The sequence below is a fragment of the Schistocerca nitens genome, unplaced genomic scaffold, assembly GCF_023898315.1.
Source record: "Schistocerca nitens isolate TAMUIC-IGC-003100 unplaced genomic scaffold, iqSchNite1.1 HiC_scaffold_375, whole genome shotgun sequence".
Classification (NCBI taxonomy): Eukaryota; Metazoa; Arthropoda; class Insecta; order Orthoptera; family Acrididae; genus Schistocerca; species Schistocerca nitens.
The window spans coordinates 4,792,451-4,819,206 of record NW_026045909.1 but is presented as its reverse complement, the minus strand read 5'-3'; the positions used below and the strand labels follow the sequence as shown (position 1 = coordinate 4,819,206).

Here is a 26,756-nt window from a genome sequence, read left to right as displayed (position 1 = left end):
AAGTATAAATTCACGGAGTCGTTAGTTAGTTGTTTGTTTTGGACAGCCAGTGTTTTCTGTTTATTTTGTAGAGTCAGTCAGCAGCAGACAGAGGCCAGTGCAGTTTCATCTGTGCTTGCAGAGTGACGTGTGCGAGCAGCAGTAGCAGAAACTAGTCGTATATTCAGTTTTTTGTATTAGTTTCACAGGTTTAATTCAAATTACTTTGTGTGTTTGTGTGCTTGCATGGTGAAATTTTTCGGATATCTGCATACTTTTTGAATTAGAAAGGGGCAGTATCAAATTTTAATAATGGTAGAGTGTAACATTGCGTAGGCGGTTGTCATTTTTACTAACAAGGGAACCTCCCCATCGCACCTCCCTCAGATTTACCTCTAAGTTGGCACAGTGGATAGGCCTTGAAAAACTGAACACAGATCAATTGAGAAAACAGGAAGAAGTTGTGTGGAACTATGAAAAAAATTAATAAAATATACAAACTGAGTAGTCCATGCGAACATAGGCAACATCAAGGTCAATGGGAGTCTAGGAGTGCCGTGGTCCCATGGTTAACGTGAGTAGCTGCGGAACGTGAGGTCCTTGGTTAAAGTCCTCCCTCGACCTACAATTTTACTTGCTTTATTTTCGCAAAGTTATGATCATTCCGTTTGTTCATTGACGTCTCTGTTAACTGTAGTAAGTTAAGTGTCTGTGTTTTGCGACCGCACCGCAAAACCATGTGATTAGTAGACGAAAGGACGTGCCTCTCCAATGGGAACCGAAAAATTTGATCGCAAGGTCATAGGTCAACCGATTCCTCCACAGGAAAACACGTCTGATATATTCTATACGATACTGGTGACGGCATGTGCGTCAAATGACAGGAATATGTTGTCGGCCCACCTAACTTGTACACTTAGCGAATGGGTAAAAAGATTCTTCTACCTTGCCCGATTTAGGTTTTCTTGTGGATGTAATAATCACTCCCAAAAAAGTGATGAAAACATAAGAGTTTGTCACATAAACTGAAAATAAAAAATTAAACTTTTCGCTCGAGGGAAGACTTGAACCTAGAACCTCTCGTTCCGTAGCTGCTCTCGCTAACCGCGGGACCACGGCGCTCCTAGACTTCTATTGACCTTGATGTTGCCTATCTTCGAATGGACTACTCAGTTTGTATATTTTACTATTTTTTTTCATAGTTCCACACAACTTCTTCCTGTTTTCTCGATTGATGTGTGTTCAGGTTTTCAAGGCCTATCCACTGTGCCAACTTATAACTAAATCTGAGGGAGGTGCGGTGGGGAGGTTCCCTTGTAAGACAGGGGTAGGATCCCATTGTAATATCTGTATAGTGGCGTAGTCGTAGTAATTTTATTGCTTAGTTCATAAGTAATTTTTCATATATCATAGCTCAATCTGGCGCTGGTGACGCAACTGTGCAGTCGCATATTGCTATTTTATTTGTCGCAACTCTATACGTCCAGATATTAGCAGTAGGATGGATAGGGTGTGTGCATGCTGTGTGCGGGCGCAGGAGGTTTGCGAGCAGCTGAGCGTGCTGTTGGCCATGGTCAGCCGCCTTCAGGCTGCAGCCTCGAGGTGCAGCGAAGGCGGAGGGTCTGGCGCGTCGCTTGAAACACCCCAGATGCCGCTTGCTGCGTCCGCTGACTCAGCCGCCGAGGCACCTTCTAGTGTACCCGGTGCATTGGGGCTGCCCTCACGTCAGGGTGAGTGGCGGACTGCAATGCGTTCGTGTCGCTCAAGGCGGAGGGTCAATGTGGAGGCTGGCCTCGCCTGTTTATCCTGTCAGTGGGTGGGTGGCCGCTCCTTCAGCAGGGCCCGAGCAGGCACACGGGGGCAAAGGCTTGCTGGTTATTGGGAGCTCCAACGTTAAGCGGGTGATGGAGCTCCTTAGGGAAATAGCGTACAGGGCTGGGAGGAATTCCAACGTGGGCTTGGTTTGTCTGCCGGGGGGCCTCATCCAAGATGTGAAGGCGGCCTTGCCTGCGGCTATCGAGCATACAGGGTGCAGTTGTCTGCAAGTAATTGCTCACTTCGGCACCAATGATGCCTATCGCTTGGGTTCTGAGGCGATCCTCAGTTTGTACAGGCGGCTGGCAGATTTGGTGAAGACTGCTGGCCTCGCAAGCGGGGTGCAAGCAGAGCTCTCTATTTGCAGCATCGTTCCAAGAGTGGATCAGGGTCCTTTGGTTTGGAGCCGAGTGGAGGGTCTCAACCAGAGGCTTCGTTGACTCTGTGATGGTCTTGGCTGCAGATTTCTAGACTTGCACTATTGGGTAGGGAATTGTAGGACACTCCTAGATAGGTCAGGGGTGCACTACACAAAGGAAGCAGCTACTCGCATAGCAGAGTACTTGTGGCGTGCACATGGGGGTTTTTTAGGCTAGGCAGTAGTGCAAGGTGTCCTGATGAACACTCACCAGTCGACGTGCATGCAGGGAAATCAGGACGTGCTCAGTGTAAAGACACTTCAGCTATCAAGATATTAGCAGTAAATTTTCAGAGTGTTCGGAATAAAGTTCGTGAATTTACTGCCCGCCAGGAAGCATGTGGTGTGCAAATTATTCTCGGGACTGAGACCTGGTTGAACCCTGAGATAGGAAGTTCTGAAATATTTAGTGAGGGTTGGAACATGTATCGTAAAGACAGATTAGACACCGTAGGAGGTGGTGTCTTCATTGCAGTTGACAAAAATATTGTGTCTACTGAGGTCTAGAGTGTGATTGTGAAGTTATCTGGACATGTTTAACAGGGCTAGGAGAAATAAAGTTAATTGTTGGGTGTTATTACTGGCCACCAGGTTCCACCGTGACAGTTCTAGAACCATACAAAGGGAGTCTACACTCTGTATCGCAGAAGTCAGAGGCGACTTCAACTTACCTAGTATAGACTGGGATGTCTATGGATTCATTACAGGTGGTACAGACAAGCCGTCGTGTGTATTACTTTTGAACACATTATCCTAAAACTGTCTTGAGCAGCTAAATTGACAGCCAGCGCGTAATGGAAATATTTTAGATCTGGTAGCCACGAACAGACCAGATCTCATCAACGGTGTCAGTGTTGAGACAGGGATTAGTGATCATGATGATGTCATTATGACTATGGTTACAAAACTTAAAAAGTCAGTCAAGAAGGCTAGGAAAGTATTCTTACTAGAAAGAGCAGATAAGCAGTTGTTAGCATCCCACTTAGTAAATAAATTGACTTCATTTACTTCCAGTATGATGAACGAGGAAGAATTATGGGCAAATTTTAAACAGATTGTAAATCACGCAGAAGTATGTGCCGAAAAAGTGGGTTACGGATGGAAAAGACCCACCGTGGTTTAACAGCGCAATTCGGAGAATGCTCAGGAAGCAAAGACAGTTGCACTCGCGGTACAAAAAAGATCGGGAGAATGAGGACAGGCGAAAGTTAGTAGAGATTCGTGCTGCTGGAAAAAGAGTGATGCGCGACGCATACAACCACTACCAAAGTCATACCTTGGCAAAAGATCTTGCTGAAAACCCAAGGAAATTCTGTTCTTACGTAAAATCGGTAAGCGGGTCAAAGGCTTCCATCCAGTCACTCATTGATCAGTCTGGCCTGGCAACGGAAGACAGCAAAACAAAAGCTGAAATTTTAAATTTAGCATTTGAGAAATATTTCACGCAGGAGGATCGTACAAACATACCGCTGTTTGAGTCTCGTACAGATTCCCGCATGGAGGACATAGAGATAGACATCCCTGGGGTTGTGGGGTTGTGAAGCAGCTGAATGGGTTGAAAATAAACAAATCGCCGGGTCCTGATGGGATTCCAATTCGGTTTTACAGAGAGTACTCTACTGCACTGGCTCCTTACTTAGCTTGCATTTATCACGAATCTCTTATGCAACGTAAAGCGACTGGAAAAAAGCGCAGGTGACACCTGTATATAAGAAGGGTAGAAGGATGGATCCTCAAAATTACAGACCAATATCCTTAACATCGGTTTGTTGCAGGATTCTTGAAAATATTCTCAGTTCGAATATAATGAATTTCCTTGAGACAGAGAAGTTGCTGTCCATGCATCAGCACGGCTTTAGAAAGCATCGCTCCTGCGAAACGCAACTCACCCTTTTTTTCACATGATATCTTGAGAACCATGGATGAAGGGTATCAGACGGATGCCATATTCCTTGACTTCCGGAAAGCGTTTGACTCGGTGCCCCACTGCAGACTCCTAACTAAGGTACGAGCATATGGGATTGGTTCCCAAATATGTGAGTGGCTCGAAGACTTCTTAAGTAATAGAACCCAGTATGTTGTCCTCAATGGCGAGTTGGCTGGCTCTGAGCACTATGGGACTCAACTGCTGTGGTCATCAGTCCCCTAGAACTTAGAACTACTTAAACCTAACTAACCTAAGGACATCACACACATCCATGCCCGAGGCAGGATTCGAACCTGCGACCGCAGCAGTCGCATGGTTCCGGACTGCGCGCCTAGAACCGCGAGACCACCACGGCCGGCTCAATGGTGAGTTCATCAGAGGTGAGGGTATCATTTGGAGTGCCCCAGGGCAGTGTGGTAGGTCCGCTGTTGTTTTCTATCTACATAAATGATCTTTTGGATAGGGTGGATAGCACTGTGCGGCTGTTTGCCGATGATGCTGTGGTGTACGGGAAGGTGTCGTAGTTGAGTGACTGTAGGAGGATACAAGATGACTTGGACAGGATTTGTGATGGTGTAAAGAATGGCAGCTAACTCTAAATATAGATAAATGTAAATTAATGCAGATGAATAGGAAACAGAATCCCGTAATATTTGAATACTCCATTAGTAGTGTAGCGCTTGACACAGTCACGTCGATTAAATATTTGGGCGTAACATTGCAGAGCGATATGAAGTGGGACAAGCATGTAATGGCAGTTGTGGGGAAGGCGGATAATCGTGTTCGGTTGATTGGTAGAATTTTGGGAAGACTTGGTTCATCTGTAAAGGAGACCACTTATAAAACACTAATACAACCTATTCTTGAGTACTGCTTGAGCATGTGGGATCCCTATCAGGTCGGATTGAGGGAGGACATAGAAGCAATTCAGAGGCGGGCTGCTAGATTTGTTACTAGTACGTTTGATCAAACGAGGGTTACGGAAATGCTTCAGGAACTTGGGTGCGAGTCTCTGGAGGAAAGGAGGCGTTCTTTTCGTGAATCGCTACTGAGGAAATTTAGAGAACCCGCATTTGAGGCTGACTGCAGTACAATTTTACTGTCGCCAACTTATATTTCGCGGAAAGACCACAAAGATAAGATAAGAGAGATTAGGGCTCATACAGAGGCATATAGGCAATCATTTTTCCCTCGTTCTGTTTGGGAGTGGAACAGGGAGAGAAGATGCTAGTTGTGGTATGAGGTACCCTCCACCACGCGGCATATGATGGATTGCGGAGTATGCATGTAGATGTAGATGTAGATGAGACTCAGCATCTCCATTAGTGAGTAGCAACTATCCTTTTTATAATATTGTCATGCTTATACAAATGAAATGGCAATTTCAGAGATTTTACTGGTCTCTCACAGGAGGGGGAATTTAAAGTAGACAGGGGCAGCAGTGAGAATATGGACCAAGGAGAGAAGCATGTTAGGGTAATCCTTGCAGTTGTGTGAACTACTCTGCCAATGTGACTTAGTGGCTAGCACAAGTGTCTAGTAACCAGGAGACCCGGGTTCAATTTCTGGCAATGGTACAAATTTTTGCTCGTTGCCTCAGTTTATATACATAAAATCTTGTACAGTGTTTATGCAAATCAAAGTTCAGCTGAAATGGATATTTATCATCAGCAGCAAAAACAAAAATTAAATGTACTGGAAAGTGAGTAAGAATTAAATGAGACTGTAGCAAGACATGCGGTGATCTACGTTAAATATTATTCTTAAAGCTAATTTCTGATGAATAATTACTTCATTTTAGATGTATTTCCCTGGACAATAACTCTGTAAGATGTTAAGGATTAAAAGTATGCAAAATAAAACAATCATTAGGTTAATACAATTAGATACTTTTAAGATCATAAAGTGCTGGACTGAGCTTTAACTAGTTTATCTATGTATTGACTCAGTTTTAACTTGGTATAAAATTGGACCCAAAAGGAATTTTATGCACAATGTTTCATTTGGTGTATGATCATTAATGCCTATATTTTGTGTTAGCAGGGTTTGAAATTCCGTATTATGAGCCTCTGTGTTTGTTATGTAGCAGCTATAGGTCCACTGGGCTATCATCTGAGCTGTATCTGCTATGGTAGTGTTTGGATGCTTGATTAGTATGCTTGTGTAATCAGCAAACATTACAGGTTTTTATCCATACTCTGTTGTTCGCCTGTTTGAGAAAGTTGTACATAACAGCCTTTTTCCTTCATGAAAGATTAACAAGAGCTACATAAAACGTGTCACATATCCCCCATATAACCTGTTAAGTACAGTGTCAAGCAATAAGAAATTACTGATTTATTCTACGTCAACTATGTTCTGAATTTTATTTGGCAAAACTTACTTTTGAAAGTGTGGCCATTGCTATGAGGATGACCCCCTGCAGTGGATGTGATGACAGCTGCTGATGGTGGAGGAGCAGAGGTTCTATGCATACCACTTCCCCCCTGCTGCCCGAAAAAAGGCATTTCGAATCACATCCTCGCATACCCATTGTCCTCCGGAAATTTAGTTCGAACACAGATCCTCCACTGTCGCTGCAAAGTGCAAGAGTTGGTGAATCTGTAAACTGATAATGTACAGATGTTACCGCAAGCTCTAATGCAAGACAAACAAATATTAGAAAAACAATACTTCACAAATTGTGTTATATCTGGCTTTAAAAGCCACGATATTTTACCCCAAGTTTCACTTAGCAGTTTAGTTGAGATCGCATAAGTTGAACTGTGACATAAGAAGTGGAGGACAACAGATGGTGTGGTGAGAACCAATTCCGTGACAAGTTATGCCAGTTCAGGAGGAGTATAATCTGATTGGCTGCCACGACAGGAGCCAGTGGAGCAAATCTCTAATTTTAATTTACTAATATTTTATAAAACATACCTCAGATTTAATTGTCTATCATGCTAAATATCCTCTCAGTAGCAAGCCATCATCAAATCACACCAGATGTCATTATAACAACAAATTTCATTAACATCAGAATAAGATAGTCAGATGAAGTCCTTTGTGCATCTTTGGCTCCTGCCTAAACATGTGTGCTGAATGAAGTGATTTGTGCTGACTACCAGTCTGGTGCAGGAGCCCTAGACTGACAGTCGAGTCGAGTATGAGGGGCGATACAGTATAGTTCACATTATGAGCTGCATGATTAGGAACTGAGCTGTACGTCTTATAGAAAGATTTATATATGAAGAAGAATGTCTGCATATAAGTCATACAAATCTCTTGTTTTATTCTGGTCTTGATGAAATTTTGCACACTTTACCTTCAAGATACGAGCAAGATGACAGTCTACATAACATACTGTATATGTATGGAATACATAAAGGGGAAAAGTTGTTACCAGAAATCTCTAAAGGTTATTGGGCAATTTACTTCAAATTTCTGCGTTAAGATGAAACAATGAAAATTAACGAAAAATTGAATGCCTAACAAATGAAATACACTGTAGTAAACTAACAGCAATTTCTATCGCCAGAATAAATTACAGTGGCAATACATGTCTTTGAGAGAGAGTCATGAGATGTCACTAGATTGTGGGATGAGTGAAAGCTCGAGAATCTGACAAAAACGTTTATTGCAAACTTTTATTTATTGATTAGCTGCCATTGCTAGATATGACATACACTCTGGAAGATATTTTAGTCTGTGTTTCACATATTTTTATTATTAACACTCGAGTGGGTGCATTTGGGTAAAAAGTGCGCCCCAACTACAAATAACATTATCTTATACAGTTGTGAGTGGATATCTATTCCTTCATTATTTCTTCAGCTAACAGTGTGAAAAGTTGTGTTGTGATATGACAAAGTCTGCAGCAGTGTTTATTTTATAACGCCGAGCTAGGTGCGAAAAAATTTACAACTCATGCAACAAAATGACCACAATCCCACTATGAGACACTTGACTACAAGATAATTAACAACTGAATAAGCAGATGGCTGGTATATGAAGCAACTACCCTGTTTAATGCTTTGAATGGTTCATTACTGTGCTGTAACACTTGTATGTGCCGACAGAGTGAAATAATGAAAGTATATTTTATTACCACTCAAACAATGATTCAGTTTGTATAATCTCAATTTATTTTATCGTTGTTTCATTACATTGAGATTGAATGGTGATATTGCTCATACATGATTATGTTGGTAACATAAATACAGCTATTCATGACACATGCATGAAGTACGCCACATGCTGCTTGCATGATGAAAAAATAGGGCACCTGCTTGATGGTTAAGATCCAGTGTTGTACAAATGCTAATGCAGGTTGTGGACATAGTACCCACAAAAGTCATTATATAGCGGAGCAATCAAAAGATTGAACAGAAACTGACATTTCCTGAGCTGTGACGTAAAATGTTCAAACAGTTCGAGTTGTGCTCAAATACAGCCCTACTTGAAAGAGTGAAAACTGAGCTGAAACAATAGAAGACAAATTCTCCATTGTGCAACTAATCATCTTTTCATACGGGAAAAATACAAAGTTTGTGAAAAATTTGCTTGAAGAAATGAATTAAAAATGCTAACAGAATATCATTTAGTTCCTACTGAAGTTTAACAGGCATATTAAAGTTCCATTTATTGAAGTTCTGTTTATCGAATACTGATTACAAAGCACAACTCAACTTTCTCGTGGAGCAAATGTTTTAAAGTCATTTTCACTGCTATGAAAATCAACAAGGCACACAGCCAATCTCTTCGTGTTGCATCCTGGGCAACACCAGCTACTGGAGCTCGTCTAAAGTAATCACAACTCTGCGTGCAAGACAGAGAAGATCAGAGCAGAAAACGTGTAAATTATTTTTGTGAACACAATTCCTAAAATGTTAAAATACTTCCACTGGAGGATACTTCCAACAGCTCCCAGTGACAGAGGCCAACAAAGAGGGGAAAGTTGGATCTCAAACACCAACTGTCAGAGATGCAGGCAAGGGCACATTCTGCACCAATGGAAGGGGTAGGCTTGCAGATGCTCTCAACTTGCTTAAGAATGGACATCCTGTGAATGCCCTGGTGAAAAATTGGAAATGTGCTGATAATTTGTGGACCTCTGCAGCCAATGTGATTGCACGTAAACATGATAGCATCAACAATGCACATGTGGAGGCATGTGAAACTCTGGGCTGGCTGCAGCTGTTTGGCCTGCCTTAAAAAGTGAGAAACATGCTCATAATTCATGGACTCCTGCAGGCACAGAGATGGAGCGTAGACACAAGGCGCCAAGAATGCACATAGCGAGGCATATGTACCTATAGAAATGCGGAAGAAGTAACAGCCTGTGTACGAAAATGTTTACCAGCTTATAAATCACAAATGCCAGCAGATTCTTAGACGAAGCACAAATGAAAGATCATCCAGACCTCACACAGAGACAGCTGTTACAAAGAAGTGTTGTATGGCTGCTTTCACAGCAACTAAGGAATGTGGAGAAACATGGGAACAGCCTTGACAGTGAACACTTGAGAAAAATGCCAGTTCCCAAGTCACACGTCAGTCCCTGCAAGACAAAAAATTTCAGCCTGGACTGGGAGGCATGGTCACAAAATGGCAATTACTCATTGGGTGTCACTGCAAATTTAGACTGCCAATAACAATGTTGAGAGGATGAAACATTCGAGGAGTCTGTGACCTAAGTGGAGTAATGAGAAGTGAAGGACAGTTGGTGAGATAGCATGAAAGTAAGAGGACATCGAGGTTCTTTCAACCATTATCTACTTAGTCCGCTGACTTTGATTCTGATCCTTACTCCCACCCTAATGTTCATAACTTTTTCACTTATTCTTTTACTGTTCCATGTTAAGTGGATGAACCATTATGGTCCAGCTCTTGGGAATGAAGCACTCAACGGAATATTACAATTTTTTTTTTTGCCTAATCTCCATCTCATAACATCAATATGACACTGTTTTGGTTATGAAAGCCACAACAATCAGTTCACAGAGACTATTCTGGGGCCTCACAGCAAAGGCATGGAAGACTGGTGAGAGTTGTCGACTCACTGCCGCACAGCTCTGAGGTGACGCACCATACTGACCCAGCATCTGCCACTCATCATCATGACACATGACTACCAAGAATTGCAAGAAGATTGATTCTCCCCTACTTCCACTTAAATAACTGAGTCATGTCCATGCCCAGTCCAATTAGCACTGAGATTTGTAATTTTGTGTAAAAGGTACTGTAGTAAAAACAAACATTTCATGTTTTAATTCTCTAATTAATCTGCTAAATTTGCTTATCACACCCTTACTCCCATACTCTTGTGCTGTTTGCTTCCAGTCCATGATTGGAGTAGTCAATTATTAGCTCCCAGGGTGGCATGATCTCATTAGTAATCAGAATGTCATTACATGCCAGGAGATGAGGATTTTCACTTTACTATGAGGCATGAAGAAACTGCAAAAAGGTGGGAATTTAAGGAGATGGGACCTGGATAAACTGAAAGAACCAGAGGTTGTAGAGAGTTTCAGGGAGAGCATAAGGGAACAATTGACAGGAATGGGGGAAAGAAATACAGTAGAAGAAGAATGGGTAGCTCTGAGGGATGAAGTAGTGAAAGCAGCAAACGATCAAGTAGGTAAAAAGACGAGGGCTAATAGAAATCCTTGGGTAACAGAAGAAATATTGAATTTAATTGATTAAAGGAGAAAATATAAAAATGCAGTAAATGAAGCAGGCAAAAAGGAATACAAACGTCTCAAAAATGAGATCGACAGGAAGTGCAAAATGGCTAAGCAGCGATGGCTAGAGGGCAAATGTAAGGATGTAGAGGCTTGTCTCACTAGGGGTAAGATAGATAGTGCCTACAGGAAAATTAGAGAGACCTTTGGAGAGAAGAGAACCACTTGTATGAATATCAAGAGCTCAGATGGAAACCCAGTTCTAAGCGAAGAAGGGAAGGCAGATAGGTGGAAGGAGTATATAGAGGGTTTATACAAGGGCGATGTACTTGAGGACAGTATTATGGAAATAGAAGAGGATGTAGATGAAGATGAAATGGGAGATACGATACTGCGTGAAGAGTTTGACAGAGCACTGAAAGACCTGAGTCGAAACAAGGCCCCGGGAGTAGACAACATTCCATTAGAACTACTGACGGCCTTGGGAGAGCCAGTCCTGACAAAACTCTACCATCTGGTGAGCAAGATGTATGAGACAGGTGAAATACCCTCAGACTTCAAGAAGAATATAATAATTCCAATCCCAAAGAAAGCAGGTGTTGACAGATGTGAAAATTACCGAACTATCAGTTTAATAAGTCACAGCTGCAAAATACTAACGCGAATTCTTTACAGACGAATGGAAAAACTGGTAGAAGCGGACCTCGGGGAAGATCAGTTTGGATTCCGTAGAAACGTTGGAACATGTGAGGCAATACTAACCTTACGACTTATCTTAGAAGAAAGATTAAGAAAAGGCAAATCTACGTTTCTAGCATTTGTAGACTTAGAGAAAGCTTTTGACAATGTTGACTGGAATACTCTCTTTTACATTCTAAAGGTGGCAGGGGTAAAATACAGGGAGCGAAAGGCTATTTACAATTTGTACAGATACAAGATGGCAGTTATAAGAGTCAAGGGGCATGAAAGGGAAGCAGTGGTTGGGAAAGGAGTGAGACAGGGTTGTAGCCTCTCCCCGATGTTATTCAATCTGTATATTGAGCAAGCAGTGAAGGAAACAAAAGAAAAATTCGGAGTAGGTATTAAAATTCATGGAGAAGAAGTAAAAACTTTGAGGTTCGCCGACGACATTGTAATTCTGTCAGAGTCAGGCAAAGGACTTGGAAGAGCAGTTGAACGGAATGGACAGTGTCTTGAAAGGAGGATATAAGATGAACATCAACAAAAGCAAAACGAGGATAATGGAATGTAGTCAAATTAAATCGGGTGATGCTGAGGGAATTAGATTAGGAAATGAGACACTTAAAGTAGTAAAGGAGTTTTGCTATTTAGGGAGTAAAATAACTGATGATGGTCGAAGTAGAGAGGATATAAAATGTAGACTGGCAATGGCAAGGAAAGCGTTTCTCAAGAAGAGAAATTTGTTAACATCGAGTATAGATTTAAGTGTCAGGAGGTCATTTCTGAAAGTATTTGTATGGAGTGTAGCCATGTATGGAAGTGAAACATGGATGATAACTAGTATGGACAAGAAGAGAATAGAAGCTTTCGAAATGTGGTGCTACAGAAGAATGCTGAAGATAAGGTGGGTAGCTCACGTAACTAATGAGGAGGTATTGAATAGGATTGGGGAGAAGAGAAGTTTGTGGCACAATTTGACTAGAAGAAGGGATCGGTTGGTAGGACATGTTTTGAGGCATCAAGGGATCACAAATTTAGTATTGGAGGGCAGCGTGGAGGGTAAAAATCGTAGAGGGAGACCAAGAGATGAATACACTAAGCAGATTCAGAAGAATGTAGGTTGCAGTAGGTACTGGGAGATGAAGAAGCTTGCACAGGATAGAGTAGCATGGAGAGCTGCATCAAACCAGTCTCAGGACTGAAGACCACAACAACAACATGAGGCATTTAATGTAGAAGACTTATTATTGTTTCAAACATGGGCTGTAATACCCGTAACTTTGCAGGTATAATTTTGTAAAGTGTTCTGATAGAAGTTCAGGTTTTGCTGCTACATGATTCATGTGCTAATTAAAGAAAAATCTCTGGCATCCCAAATTTAAATTTGACTGATTATTTTGTAGCACTGAGAGCCTTAGGCATCTTTGTTTCTTACCATCTCACCTCAAGAACAACAAACCCACTTCCTGAGTGTCACGTCTGCAGAAGGATTATGACATCTTTGAAAACAACATGGGGGTGGACCATTACAGAATCTCAGTGTTGGTGCAGCAGGGAACACTTCGGCCCCTCACATGTCCTGAATTTCCAGTATAAATGTGAACAGTTACATGTGGTAACACACAGGAGGGAATAAATGAATGAATGAATGTGGAGTGCATGGGTTGCACTGGACAGTGACTGCATTCATTATATCCAAGCGCTACTCTCCAGTCACTCTGACCTAAGTATGTCCTTTGATTCTTTTTTGTATCACTATAAAATATACAACCAATTAATGAAAAAATTAAAAGAAGATCAGTTGATACCAGGCACATTGTAATATTCTACACTGAAATGGAGCAGTACTCATAAGAAGTTATGAGGGAGTGGGTGAGGGTGGGGGTGGACTGCAACATTCATTCTCTAATGATTACTCCTTTATGTTTGTGTTACATGAGTGACTTTCTAGTCATCATCAACCATTGTAAAGGTGCGCTTCACACGTCGGCATGTACATCACTTAAGGAGTGGGTTGGTGATGCCAATTATCAATTCGCTGTGGTAAGTACTAAAATCCTTAGCATGCTGAAGACTGTGCACACAAAGAAACTGTAGAGTGCTAATGATGATGGGAAACAATGGCATCCATCTGCTGACATTGGAAGGTAAGGCAGTTTTTGTGACACTCTCTCAAGTTGTAATACTGGATTTTAGCAGTTTATATCTTCCTAATCTTTATTTTATTGTTTGATTTTTAGTGATGCCTATTAAATTTTGCATGATGACTTGTGTTTTTTTACAAATGTTCTCTCACAAGACAGAAAAAAATATCTGAATGCAAAATGTAATTTTGATTTTACAGTACCTGTAAGAAGAAACCCACACTTTGCATAAACAAGAGTGTATATAGATAAAAATGTTTTAATGAGAATTTGATGAGAAAGTCAGCTCTATTTAAGGAGACAAACGTTTTGGGTGTTATATGGCAATTAGAAACAAAATGAGACACAAACCAAATAGGCACTATCTACACCTTCTAAATATTGTTTGTCAGTTTTGTATATATGTAAGATTAGATTCAGTTTTCGTTCCACAGACCCAAAAATTGAGATGACTCTTGTGGGTGTGGAACATGACAGAAAGAATAACATAAAACATTTGGATATAATACTTACTACCCCGATAATTTGTCAGGAGATTGTCAAACTAGGCGAATACAATACAGTAAACTGGAACAGCTAATATTTACAGAAGATGCTGCCAGAATGAAACATTGTTATGCACTATTAATAGATTTATCATACACAAAATACCGAATCTTGACTGTTGTGACAAAGTGCTGTCAAAACTGAAATGTAACAGACATTTTTACTTACGCTGGCCCAACAGTTTCTGTTAAGATATTCATTTATAGAGTAGAAGGAGTTGGCTATCAAAAAGTCTTCCAAACTCTGTCTAAACTGTGCTTTATCTTCAAAAATGAAGTTTTTAATTGTTGCTGGCAATTTATTGAAAATGTGTGTTCCTGAATATTGGACCCCTTTTTGGACCAAGGTAAGTAATTTTAGGTCTTTATGTAGATTGTTCTTATTCCTAGTATTTATAGTATCTATTGAGCTATTGGTTGGAAATAGAGATATATTACTTGCAAACAAATTTCATAAAGGAATAAATATACTGAGAAGCAGTGGTTAGAATGCAAAGTTCCTTAAACAGGTTTCTATGTGGTGTTCTTGAATGAATGGTGAAATGATTCTTGTGTAACATGCTAAAAAGTTTTGCTCGGTTTGATGAGTTAACTCAGAACATGATCCCGTATGACATGATAGAATGAAAATAAGTGAAGTATACAAGTTTTTTTTATATTTATATCTCCTACATCTGACATCATTCTCACTGCAAATATAGACTTGTTTAGATGCTTAAGCAATTCTGTGGTATTCTCTTCCCAACTGAATTTATTATCGAGTTGTAATTCCAGAAATTTAACGCTGTCAACTTCTTCGATCTGCATGTCTTCATATGTTACACACATGTTGGAAGGAAATCTCTTATAGGTTCTGAACTGCATATAGTGGGTCTTTTCAAAGTTTAATGACAGTGAATTAGCTTTAAACCATTTATTAATGTCAGTGAAAATTTGATTAGCGGCTATTTCTAAATCTGTACTTGACTTGCTAGTTATTGCGATGTTTGTATCACCTGCAAACAAAACAAACTTAGCATTTGGCAATGTAACAGACGAGAGGTCATTAATGTACACAGGAAACAGCAACGGACCCAAGATGGAATCTTGAGGAACACCACATGTAATTAATTCCCAATCAGATGAAGACTGACTGCTTACTGCACAGCTATTTCGCAATGACACCCTTTGTTTCCTGTTAATTAGATAAGACTCAAACCATTTCACAGCACAGCCAATGACATCTTAACATTCTAATTTACTTAAGAGAATGGTGTGGTTCACACAGTCAAAGGCTTTTGACGGGTCACAGAAAATGCCAGTAGCATCTAACTCATTATGTAATTATGTAATGAATTAAGTACATTCTCACTGTAAATGTAAATAGCTTTCTCTATATCAGAACCCTTAAGAAATCCAAACTGTGACTTGGACAATATATTATAAGCAGTCAGATGCTTAAGGAGACACTTTAACACAATCTTTTCAAATATTTTTGAGAAAGCCAGCAAAAGTGAAATTGGGCAATAGTTTGATGGTATTTCTTTATCCCCCTTCTTGTAAAGAGGCTTAACTTCAGCATATTTTAGCCAGCCTGAAAATGTTCCACTGATGAGAGATTGATTACACAAATAACTTAAGATAGAACACAACTCACATGAGCACTCTTTGATTAACTTCATTGATATGTTATCATACCCACTAGAGTACTTAGGTTTTAAGGATTTTATGATGGATGCTACTTCCTTGGGATACATGAGTGTCATTTGCATTTTACCGAAGTTATTTTTAAAGACTGGTCTCAGATACTACATTGCGCTATTCACCAAACCTGATAACCCCAAGCTGTCAGTAGCAGAAATTTGATTACAAAGATATCATCAATAGCAGTCTCAGAGCATTTATGTACCCTATTTGTGAAGTTCACAGTAGGAACTAAATTGAATGAAAGTGTTACTGACTGCAGGAATTGTTCACTGACAGAGCTTTTCAATAAATCCATATTAAAATCACCATCAAGCACTATTTCCTTGTTTTTTACTGTGAGATGGGACAACAGAGCTTACAGATTTTTTTATGAAGAAGTTAAAATTTCCTGAAGGTGATCTGTATATATCTACTATTATTAAGGACTTATCATGAAATACTACTTCTATTGCACATGCTTCTAAGTGCTCCTCTGAGCAAAATTTATTAATTTCAGTTTTCTTGAAATCAAAACTGTTTCTGACAAATGTGGCAACTCCTCTTTCTCCATTTTTCTCTACAGAGGTTAGAAGCTAACTTGAATCCTGCAACATTTAATTTTATGATAAAGTAAACGCTGATGTTATGCAATGTGTCTGTCAAGAAAATAAACTAAAAATTTTTCTTTGCCATTAATAAACTAATCATTGCTAGTTCCTTGTTTTTGACACTATAGTCAGAATATTTGTGAGAAGCACAGACACTCTATAATATTACTCTCACTGTTCAAGTGATAAACTGCACAGCAGACAGCACTCAAAATTTAGGCACTGACATGTAAATAAAAACAACCACACATGACAAGAGTGTCCTAGAATAATAATTGCTTCTCATTATCCATATGCATGCCACTTATCCATTCAGTACTAACATAAACCCAGTTACTACATGAATGGAAATTCACTGTGTTATGAAACAAAGCACACTGGTGAGAAGGCAACACTCATCATCATTTGTGCCTTGCAACTATTGTTTATTATTACAATTGAGGAAGTAAATAAGAAGTACACAAGTTGTGTATGAAGTATCTGTATGTGAAATTTTTTCAGGCTAACTATTCTTTCACATTTTCTTTAGTTCTTCCAGATATCAGAGAAAATTAGCTCCAGTCCACATATAAAATCCCTTTGTGGAGGGGACAGGTGTGGGATAAAGAAGCAAACCAAGTAAGTGGTAGCTGTGTATTGTTCTTCATTCCGAAGAGTTACTGATTTAAAACAAAACTGCAGACATAAAAATCTACTTAACTGTTTTGGGTAAATTGAAACGGCTTTTTCCTCAGAAAACTCAAACACAGCACTATGAAACAAAAGACAATTTCAGCAATAGCAACACTAATGCCAGTCCTACATCACTGCATTGTTTGCACACAAGGATTTGTGAAATCTGAAGTGCAGAATACTTCTGGCTTCTGATCCAAAGAGTTTAAGAGCCAAGGGAAAGTAAACAAACAGTAAATGGAGGGAACAGGAGACTAACTTTGAACAAAAGCACACTGCTGGAATATGATTACATGGTGCAAGAAGGTTGAAGGCAGTCTGCAAATTACCTATTCTGACACTAATGGAGTCCATCATACAAAGATGACACACATGATATGTGGAGAGATATCTCCAACAAAGAGCAGAAGTGATCGAGAGTATCAAACACTGAATAAAAATAAAACAAACAATCAGAAAGGAAAATCCAGGAAGGAATAATTACAATATTATGAAAAGGAAAGATTGCTAATCATCATATAGAGGAGATGCTGAGTTGCAGACAGGCACAACAGATGGACTGCTAAACATGGAAAGGCTTTCTCCTAAAGTAAACAACACACATTCACAACTCACACACATGTGACTGTTGTCTCTGCCCCCTGAGGCCAGACTGTGAGCACATGATGGGAAAAGAAATCTGGGTGGTGGGAGCAAAGAGGAGGCTAGGGTGTGGATGGGGAGGAACAGTAGCGTAGGGGTGTGTGATGGTAAAGTGCAACTCCCACAAGGAGCACTTCACCCACATTGATTCTAACAGCGTGTGTAGTTGCTTGCAGTGGGCCTCAGTGGCTGGAGACAGTGGTCAAGCGTGATTGTGTGTGTGTGTGTGTGTGTGTGTGTGTGTGTGTGTGTGTGTGTGTGTGTGTGCGTTGTCTTCTTTAGAAGAAGGCCTTTTGGTCAAAAGCTTACATGTTTAGTAGTCCGCTTGTTGTGCTTGCCTGCAACTCAACATCTCCTCTACATGGCAAGTAGCCTCTATCCTTTCATAATACTGTCATTATTCTATTATGGATTCTCCATTCTTTGATTATGTCTAACAGCTTTTCTTCCATCCCACAACCCAATGCTACTTTCCTTTGTTACTACTCTTTAACACATTACTTTACTTGGTGTTTATCCTTTCTCTCTCTTGTTTCCTGTCATGTCTTTACGAGCCTCACTGCATCAACCATCTTGTCTGCATACAGCACACAGCTACATGACAATGCTGATTGTTGGTGCAGCATCTCATGAGCCACATTACTCCCACTGATATAATTAATCCTCAGCCTTCAAACTGGTCATTCTTCCTGCCTCACTCTCACATATTTTTGTACATTATTTTCCATGCCTTCCTATGCCATAAAACCTTTTTGTACCTCTTACTTCCAACTCCCCCTCCCCTCCCCTCCTGCTCGCTTCTTCTCCTCTCTTATTCTAGTATGCGTATACTAACTTCACTGGATCCAATCATATCTGTTGTCCTCCATTTTCATATATATCTGTCCACCTGTCTGCATCCAAGATTATAGTCCTTTTATTTATTTCTCTTTCTGATCTCATCGTGTTTCCACATAATTTTCAGCTTGTTTTTGCCTTTCACTACTGGCCCTAATCCCTATGAATTCATCTTGTTTACACATACTTCACTTGTTCATCCACTCCTACTCAACCCCTGCTCCCAACCCCTTGACTCATACCTCATATCTCTGTAACAGACCTAAATGCAAGGCCTGTCGCATATGTCCTCCTACTATCACCTACTCCAGTCCACTCACAAGCACCACCTATCCCATCAAAAACATGGTTATCTGTGGCTGTGACCAAGAGACAGCTGGTCCACCCAGTTGCCCAGCATGTTGCCCAACACAACGTTCTTCACTTCAGTGATTGCTTCACAGCCTGCTCTATCTGGATCCTTCCTACCAACACCAGCTTTTTTTAACTGCGTAGGTGGGAACTCTCCCTGCAATATATCCAATCATAGTATGATTTACCAGAAAATATATCCAATGTTCCCATAACCCCCCTAGTCTCAACCTTCATTAGTCCCTGTCCTTCACCCAGCTATTCCCTCCCTGCTCCTACTCCAGCACTACGCAGTCTTCTATTCCTCTACTCCACCAACTTCCCAACAGTCTCCTTTTTCCCCCTCCTCTCCTTATCTCCAGTCATAATTGTTCCCCACTGCCGCCGCCGCCCCACACCCATCTAAACTCCCAGCCCCCCCCCCCCCATCTCCCACAAGTAGCCCTTTACCTCACCACCCAGATTGCATCTCGTATCATACGCAGTTGCCTATAGTGAGGCCTCAGTGGCCAGAGAAGGTGGTTGTTTTCACTTGTGTGTGTGTGTGTGTGTGTGTGTGTGTGTGTGTGTGTGTGTGTGTGTGTGTGTGTGTTTTAAAAATGGAATCTTGCAACCGCTAATAACCACAAAAACGGCTTATACAGCATAAATGGTACCTTGACAGTGGATAACTGGCCTATAACAGCTGGAGGAGAGTTGAATAATAGAGCTTGATCAGTCACTTTTACCTCTGATGTAAGTAACTTGTGAGGATCCTGTACACACTGCATATTCAGATATACGTGCAAACAGATAATTTATTCCAGTTATCTTCTGAATGAATCTGGTTGCTTAGAAGGCTGTTGTATGCATCTAACCACTCATAAAATCTCAAACAGGTATAGCATGTCCCATTTTAATGCCTACCTTGCTTGCGATGTAATCATAATAACAGAAAATGCTATATAAGGGAAAAAGAGAAAATTTTACTTGTTAACTGACAGAAAAAGGGAAAGAAAGATAAATTTGCTCCCATTATTTATTTAGTTTTCATCACATTTGCATATAATATTTAATGGTGACTAATTTCAAATGCTTGAGTTCATTTTTAAACCACTGCATACAGCAGAAGGTACAATACTGTCAAAGCAGCTTTGATGATACTCATTCAAACTACGGTACTTACGAATTTTGTTCAGGTAAATCAGCCGTGATAGCATACAAATTATTGGCATTCATATAACCCATAACAATAAACATTTATTAACAGATACATGTTGATATTAAGAAGCAACACCTTCAGACTTACAAATTGCAATAAATTACCTTAAGAATGATGTTTGTGTATTTGCAAAGATGTTCTCACTGTCTACTCTTATAAAACTTTGACAAAAACAAAACAACTGCTGACTCTGAAACAAACATGCCTATGGTGGCTGGCCAATGCACTCACTGATAGCTATGAAATACAGTAGTTAACTTCTATTTGCTACATCAGTCACTCAGAGAGAAGCGGAGCATCATACAAAAATCTTGCCGGAAATTGACCTCTGTGGCTGGAGCATGCTCTTCCGTTAAGTTGTGTATCTGTTTTGGATAGTAGTGTTCTTCTGTCAAGTTGTGTTTCAGTTTTGTATGGTATTACTTGAATTTGAGATGGAGGCCAGTTTTGAGGCACAATAGTAGGCGGCATAATGGAAATAGGTGCATCAGTTTCACCCTGTCTATTGAGACAGTAATAGTCTTATCGTTTAGTACAATACGCAGTGTTCATTCCCCTCTTTCAATCACCTTATGTGGGCCTGTGTACAACTCTTGTTAGAGGGTTTGGCAACATCCATATGTAACATAACATACATGCATGTTTGCACACTGTGATACACAAAGGTACATGCCATTCCATGTCTGGAGGCTTGATGTGGGCAGCAAATGCATGCAGAGTGGGTCCTCAGAAAACAAATGAATTCCGATGGGTCATGGTCTGGGAGCTATGCAAATCTCAGATCAATGAATTTGCCGGCCAGTCAAAGTGTTTTGCCATATAACAAGCTTCACTGATGATGAGCTTAAGTCCATTTTGTAATTAGTGCAAAGGCTAATTAAGACCACTGTTAATCAGTCATCCAAGCAGGTGGCATGGCACATTAATGCAGCATTTAAAGAACATTGCCATCGTTCACAGGGTGGTAGCTGGTTGTTCGTTGATGGAGAGCACTGCAGGATTTGCTGAGCTGATTAACTCTGACTCGAATTGTCTGCCACAGTTCATATTACTACAAAGCAGACAATCAAGGTGAGACACCCAATTTGAAATGAAGGCAAAGGCTAGTGTCTGCATCGGTATGTTAACTGGTATAGCTTCCAGCCAATGGGTAAAGTTATCAGTTGCACTCAACAGATAATGTTGACCAGATTAGAAGGAGGAGGTAAGATGCACGTCATCAATGTCCACATGCGTAAAGTGCATTGTAGTGTCTGGAAATTCTACAATGGGCATAGGTGCACGACAGGGTGTTTTACTGTAGTGACACTGAAGGCACAAACGAGCCCATTCATGATGATTATTTTGCAAACCAGGCTAGGCAAAACATTTTGACACCAGGCAAGTTGATGCTCCAATGGCAGGGTGGCATAGGCTGTGAATGCTGTCGAAATCACGTCTGTGGAAACTGCAAAGCAAAAATGGGCGACACTATTCACTGGAAATATCACAATACTGTTTCATATCGGAACCAGGAACGCTGACAAGTTGTAATTAAAGGCTTCATAATACAATGGGCAGTGACTTTTGAAGTTGCATATCATATTCCTGTGTCTTTGTGGGCTGAATGATATTAATAACATTTTTCACTCTGTCAACCTGTAACAGGCTTATTGGTGACCAATTCATTTATACCACGAATGTAGTGGATATTGGTGCTGAACTGAGCAATAAATTCCAGATGGATGTATGCCGCAGTGAATATTTCTTGTTGTTCTGTCTGAAGGCATATATAAGCAGCTTGTTAGTAAATATTTTAAATTCTATTGCCTCCAACTGTGACAAAAAGTAATTGATTTCTCTGTACACAGACATAAGTTCACGATCATAAGCACTCATTTTCATTGAGAAGCAGAGAGCTTATATGAAAACAAGGGAAGCGGTTGCAAAATGCCTTCAATTTGCTGCTGCAATGCTGCACCAACAACTGTCTGACTGGCATCAACTACTAATAAGAGTGGTGCATCCAATGCAGGGTGTGACAGGAATGCAGAATTTGCTAGGCTTTGCTTTGCTGCATTAAAAGCAGAGCTCATCTCATCTGCCAGGTGGGAGAGACATCTTCAGCCCAGTAACTGCTGAAGTTAGCATCCGCAAAAAGTGACATAGCTCCTTTATGGTTTCCGACTGTGGAATCTTCAAGATGGCTTCCACTTTCTCTGGTAGTGGCAATGACCCTACAGGCGAAATTAGATGGCCAAAAAAAGGTTATCTGAGATTTGATGAAAACAACACTGTGCTCTTCTAAGTGTTTGAAAAGGTCCACCAGGTGTTGCTGATGTTGCTCTGCTGTGGCCAAATAGATGAGAATGTCATCCAAGTATAAAAATCAGAATGACAGTCTGTGCAGCACAGAGTCAATGAACCACTGCAATGACTGAGTGGCTTTGCACAAACCAATGTCATATAAAGACTTTTGAATCAACCAAATGAAGTTATTATAGCAGTCTTCGGAATGTCTTCCTTCGCCACAGGAATTTCCATACAAGCCTTTTCATAGTCCAGTATGCTAAACACCGTTGCACCACTGAGAGCATAATTGTAGTTCCTTAATAGGGACACTGCATATATCTGGAATTGTCCTAACATTCAGTTCATAGTAATCGCCACACGGGTGCCACGTGGCACCCTTTTTGTGTACAAGATCTAGGGGTGAAGACCAAGGACTACAAGAAGGGTGAATAACACCTTCCCTGAGCACTGACTTATCTCTGTCTTTGCAATCATAAGCTAAATGTCTAAGATGGCATGAAATTGGTGGACTATTGGTAGTCTTGATAATATGTACAGCTTTGTGACTTATGTCTCTTGCCACATCAGGTGGTTGTGTTACCGATGGATACTGGTCGAGCAACTCTGTTTCCCTGCTTTCTGCCATCAGAACTAGCTTAGCCCTGTGAATCACTGCATTGCACTAGAATCCAGCAATAGAAGGTCCTGACACAGTGTCCGCAAGCCACGCATTTGCTGCACCAGACAATTGATGTGATAAGCCAGGAAGTCAGCTCCAATTATAGGCTCTGTGACACCCACAACAATAAAACTCCAGATGATGACATGATGCAGCCCCAAGTCAAACTAAACATGTCCCTTACCTATTGGTGTGTTGTTAGTGACAGAAAGGAATTCTACAGTTGGCGACCAGCAACTATACAGAAAAGTCTGTGGGGAAAATGCACAAATCGGAGCCCACACCCAAAAGGAATTTCTTTCCAGTCTTCCGGTCACTAGCATAGGGGCACAGAGTGTGTTCAGCAATTGAATGCAGCTATGTTCGACTGCTGATGCTGTTTGGGTAGGTGCAAGCTGAAGTGAATTTGTGCAATTGATCCCCAAAGTCCTGATGATACCATATTGTAGTTGGATGATCTGTGCCACTGAGAACTGAGTAGTTCATTCTGGAACTACTGCCTGATCTGTTGCGGTAACGACCTCTAACCTTGCCTTAACTGTGTCGAGCCACCAGTTCACCCAGTTGACCCATTTGACAATGTCTACTTTGACAGACTATTGTAATCTGCTAACATCACTGCTGATGACGCACTGTTGCACCCTGCAGTATTGACTGATGGCAGCATACTGCATCCTGAATCCTGTCAGCCAAATCTGTGACAGCTGTCAGATGCTTCTACAGTTTTAATCTGAGATGGGAGACAGCTACACCAGAGAGTACAGTTCCTACACCGACTTTAATACACAGGTGCCTTACGACTGCTTCCTGTCTCCAATATCTTCTTGTCTTAACACTTGATGCTCATGATCCTCTCATGATGCACACATTTGGCGAATCAATGATGTCTTCAGTTATCGTATGAATATTCTACAGGAGGTGCTGTGATTACTTCAATTTCAGCCATATACTGATGGGCAAGCTGACTGACCACTAGAGTAAACTTAATAGAATCCATGGTTATTACTGCACAAAGAAAACTATCTCCCACCTGCACAAACTAGTGCCCTGGATTGGGAGGCCAGATTGGCAGTAATCACACAGCAAGTCTTAACACTGTCCGACCTTCAGTACCTACAGTCTTGGAGTTTAGGAATTGAAAATTCTGTTGTCAGTCACAATAGTTTGTATTATTCTTCTAGTATCTGTAGACTGCCTGTAGACTGTTCATGTCAGGGTTGCCAATTTTGGAGCAGCTACGGCAATAAGCATCTGAAATACTTATGCTTGTGTTCAAGTAAATCAGCCGTGACAGCATACAAATTAATGGTGCTTGTATAACTCTTAACAACGTTTACTAAATGATACATAAAGCAACATTAGATACAAGAAGAAACATCTTCAGACTTCTCTAGGCACAATGTGTGTATTTGCAAAAAAGTTCTCAGTGTCTACTCTCATGGAGCATTGATAAACAAAACAAAACCATCACTGGTTCCAAAACATGAGTGCCTCTGTTGACTAGCTGACAGCTACGAACTACATTAGGTGACTTATTCATTACAATATTAATAAAGGTATAAAACACAAAATGTTAAAACACATGAATAGTTTTCCAGTGTAGGAAAGTGTCCCTATCTAATTTAATTAAATAATCACTTAAAATTAGAGAGAACAGGCATTTAGGTACTGGCACAATGAATAATGTTTACAAGTGGTTCAACACAAACAACCATTTTACTGAATCAATTAAACTACTACAAGGAGCAATGAAAAAACTCAAGAATTAATAGTTCTTTGTGATTTCTGAAACCAAGATGCACACAACTGATATAACATGCTAATATGTTGAACACTAAATAAAAGATTGGTGTCATGAAGCATGGCAAGAATAGTGCCCTCAGCAGTGATTTTCCCATAAAATAAACTCTCTAGACACAGTCCAAAATGAGCTCGGTGACACACACTAAAGTCATTAACTCATCACTTGCTGCTCACCAGCACTAACACAAATTTGCAGACATGAGACATGAAATAAAATTTTTTGTGGGGGAAATGGTCAGGGCAAATCTCAATGGAATGAGACCCAGTCTTCACACGAGAGTACTGGCTGTGAAAGGCAAAAGCTCAAATCTTGGCTAGAACCCATGTGGGCACATACACTTGCCAGTGGGGGAGAGCAACTTGGGGTGCAATGCACTGCTTTACTGCATTGCAGGTGTACAGATGGTGTGGCATGAGCGAGTCTGAATACTTTTGCAACAAGCATTTAAGAATCCATTCGGTATTGTGTACAGCACTACTTGAAATACAAAGTCTGCAGCCATGTGGCATGTCCTTCACAGCGTGTCCGCAGGACTGAACTCCAGTTTCGTTGCTCAAAGAAAACAGAGTATGGATAGCTAGCTATGTTCAAAGCTATTGCCCGGATTCCACTAGCTAATGACCTTGATAGATGGGTGTCTGATTGCATGGCAGAACAGAGAGCTTTGGATGGAAGTAGTCAGAGATGACAAATAAATAACCTCCCTGCATTAGCAGATGGTTATATGTCAACTAGATGTGTAAAGAATGGGGCCAGACAGCTAAAACCAATATGCGGTGAAGGGCCTCAAGACCAGCATTCTGTAAGCACAGATTAGAGTAGTGTAATACATTGGTTATGACATACCTGCATCTCTGATATTTGACTGTAACATATTCCAATTGAACATTCAAAAGACTTGTCCGTACAATAGGTCAACTTAACAAATGTGGCTAGGAGAACTTGACAGGTGCCCTCAACTGTTTACTACGCATTTATACGTCCTGTCATCATACCTCACCAGTCTACATTTACGGCAAATAGTACCTCAAAATTTCATATTGAGATTCCCAAATAATTTAACCACTTGCTTTCAGAACTTTGACTAGGTCTATTAACTGGCAGAAAAATTTAGATATAAAAAAGTAAAAGAGGCTGAAGGAGTTAGGGAAAGTTGGTACATAAAATCTTGATCAGGAGGTACCAAAGCTATAACTAGAGCACAAGGAATCACCAAGCCTAGTCAAGAGACAGATACAGAGAACACACACACACACACACACACACACACACACACACACACACACACAGAGACAGAGAGAGAGAGAGAGAGAGAGAGAGAGAGAGAGAGAGAGAGAGAGCTGCTCCTCTTCTGTCTCACTCTCACAATATCTGTGCACAACTTTTTAATTTCTTTAGTATTTTAAATGTTAACTTCTACACAAAAGATTCATATACAGTATGTGAATAACTATCAGTACTGTTTTCCAAAATACCTTAACATGCAAAACAGCTGTCCCCGGTGGATGTGCATCTGCCATAGTTCTAAGAAGTTTTCCATTCAGAATGTCATACATGAGGATCAGTCCTCGGGCAAAGCCAACCAGAAGACGAGAACAGTCATGATTGAATCCTAAGCTGGAAACAGATCCCTGCTCTTGGTCTGTTGAACCAAGACACCATCGCAAGCGCTGTGAGGCATCGAAGACGAGCACCAGTCCATGAGATGTCCCCACAGCAATCATTGTCGTGGCAGCCATGGCTGTGGGCAATCCAGCATTTGATCGCTCCTGTGGGGAAAATACAAACTTGTGATGATGTTACAAAATAAAAGGATTCTTACTGAAATTCTAGTAATATAACTCTATTAAAG

At 40.6% G+C, this 26,756-nt stretch overlaps 1 protein-coding gene across 1 annotated transcript in view; it reads right to left on the bottom strand.

Annotated features, from left to right (window-relative positions):
* LOC126229566 (vacuolar protein sorting-associated protein 8 homolog) overlaps nt 1–26,756 on the bottom strand; it is a 205,510-nt gene that overhangs the window by 164,723 nt on the left and 14,031 nt on the right. Inside the window, exons 4-5 of the mRNA XM_049942334.1 lie at nt 26,380–26,673; nt 6,523–6,747 (exon numbers count right to left, since the gene is read on the bottom strand). Of these exons, the coding sequence (XP_049798291.1) occupies nt 6,523–6,747; nt 26,380–26,673 (519 nt within the window). The remainder of the gene's footprint in view (nt 1–6,522; nt 6,748–26,379; nt 26,674–26,756) is intronic.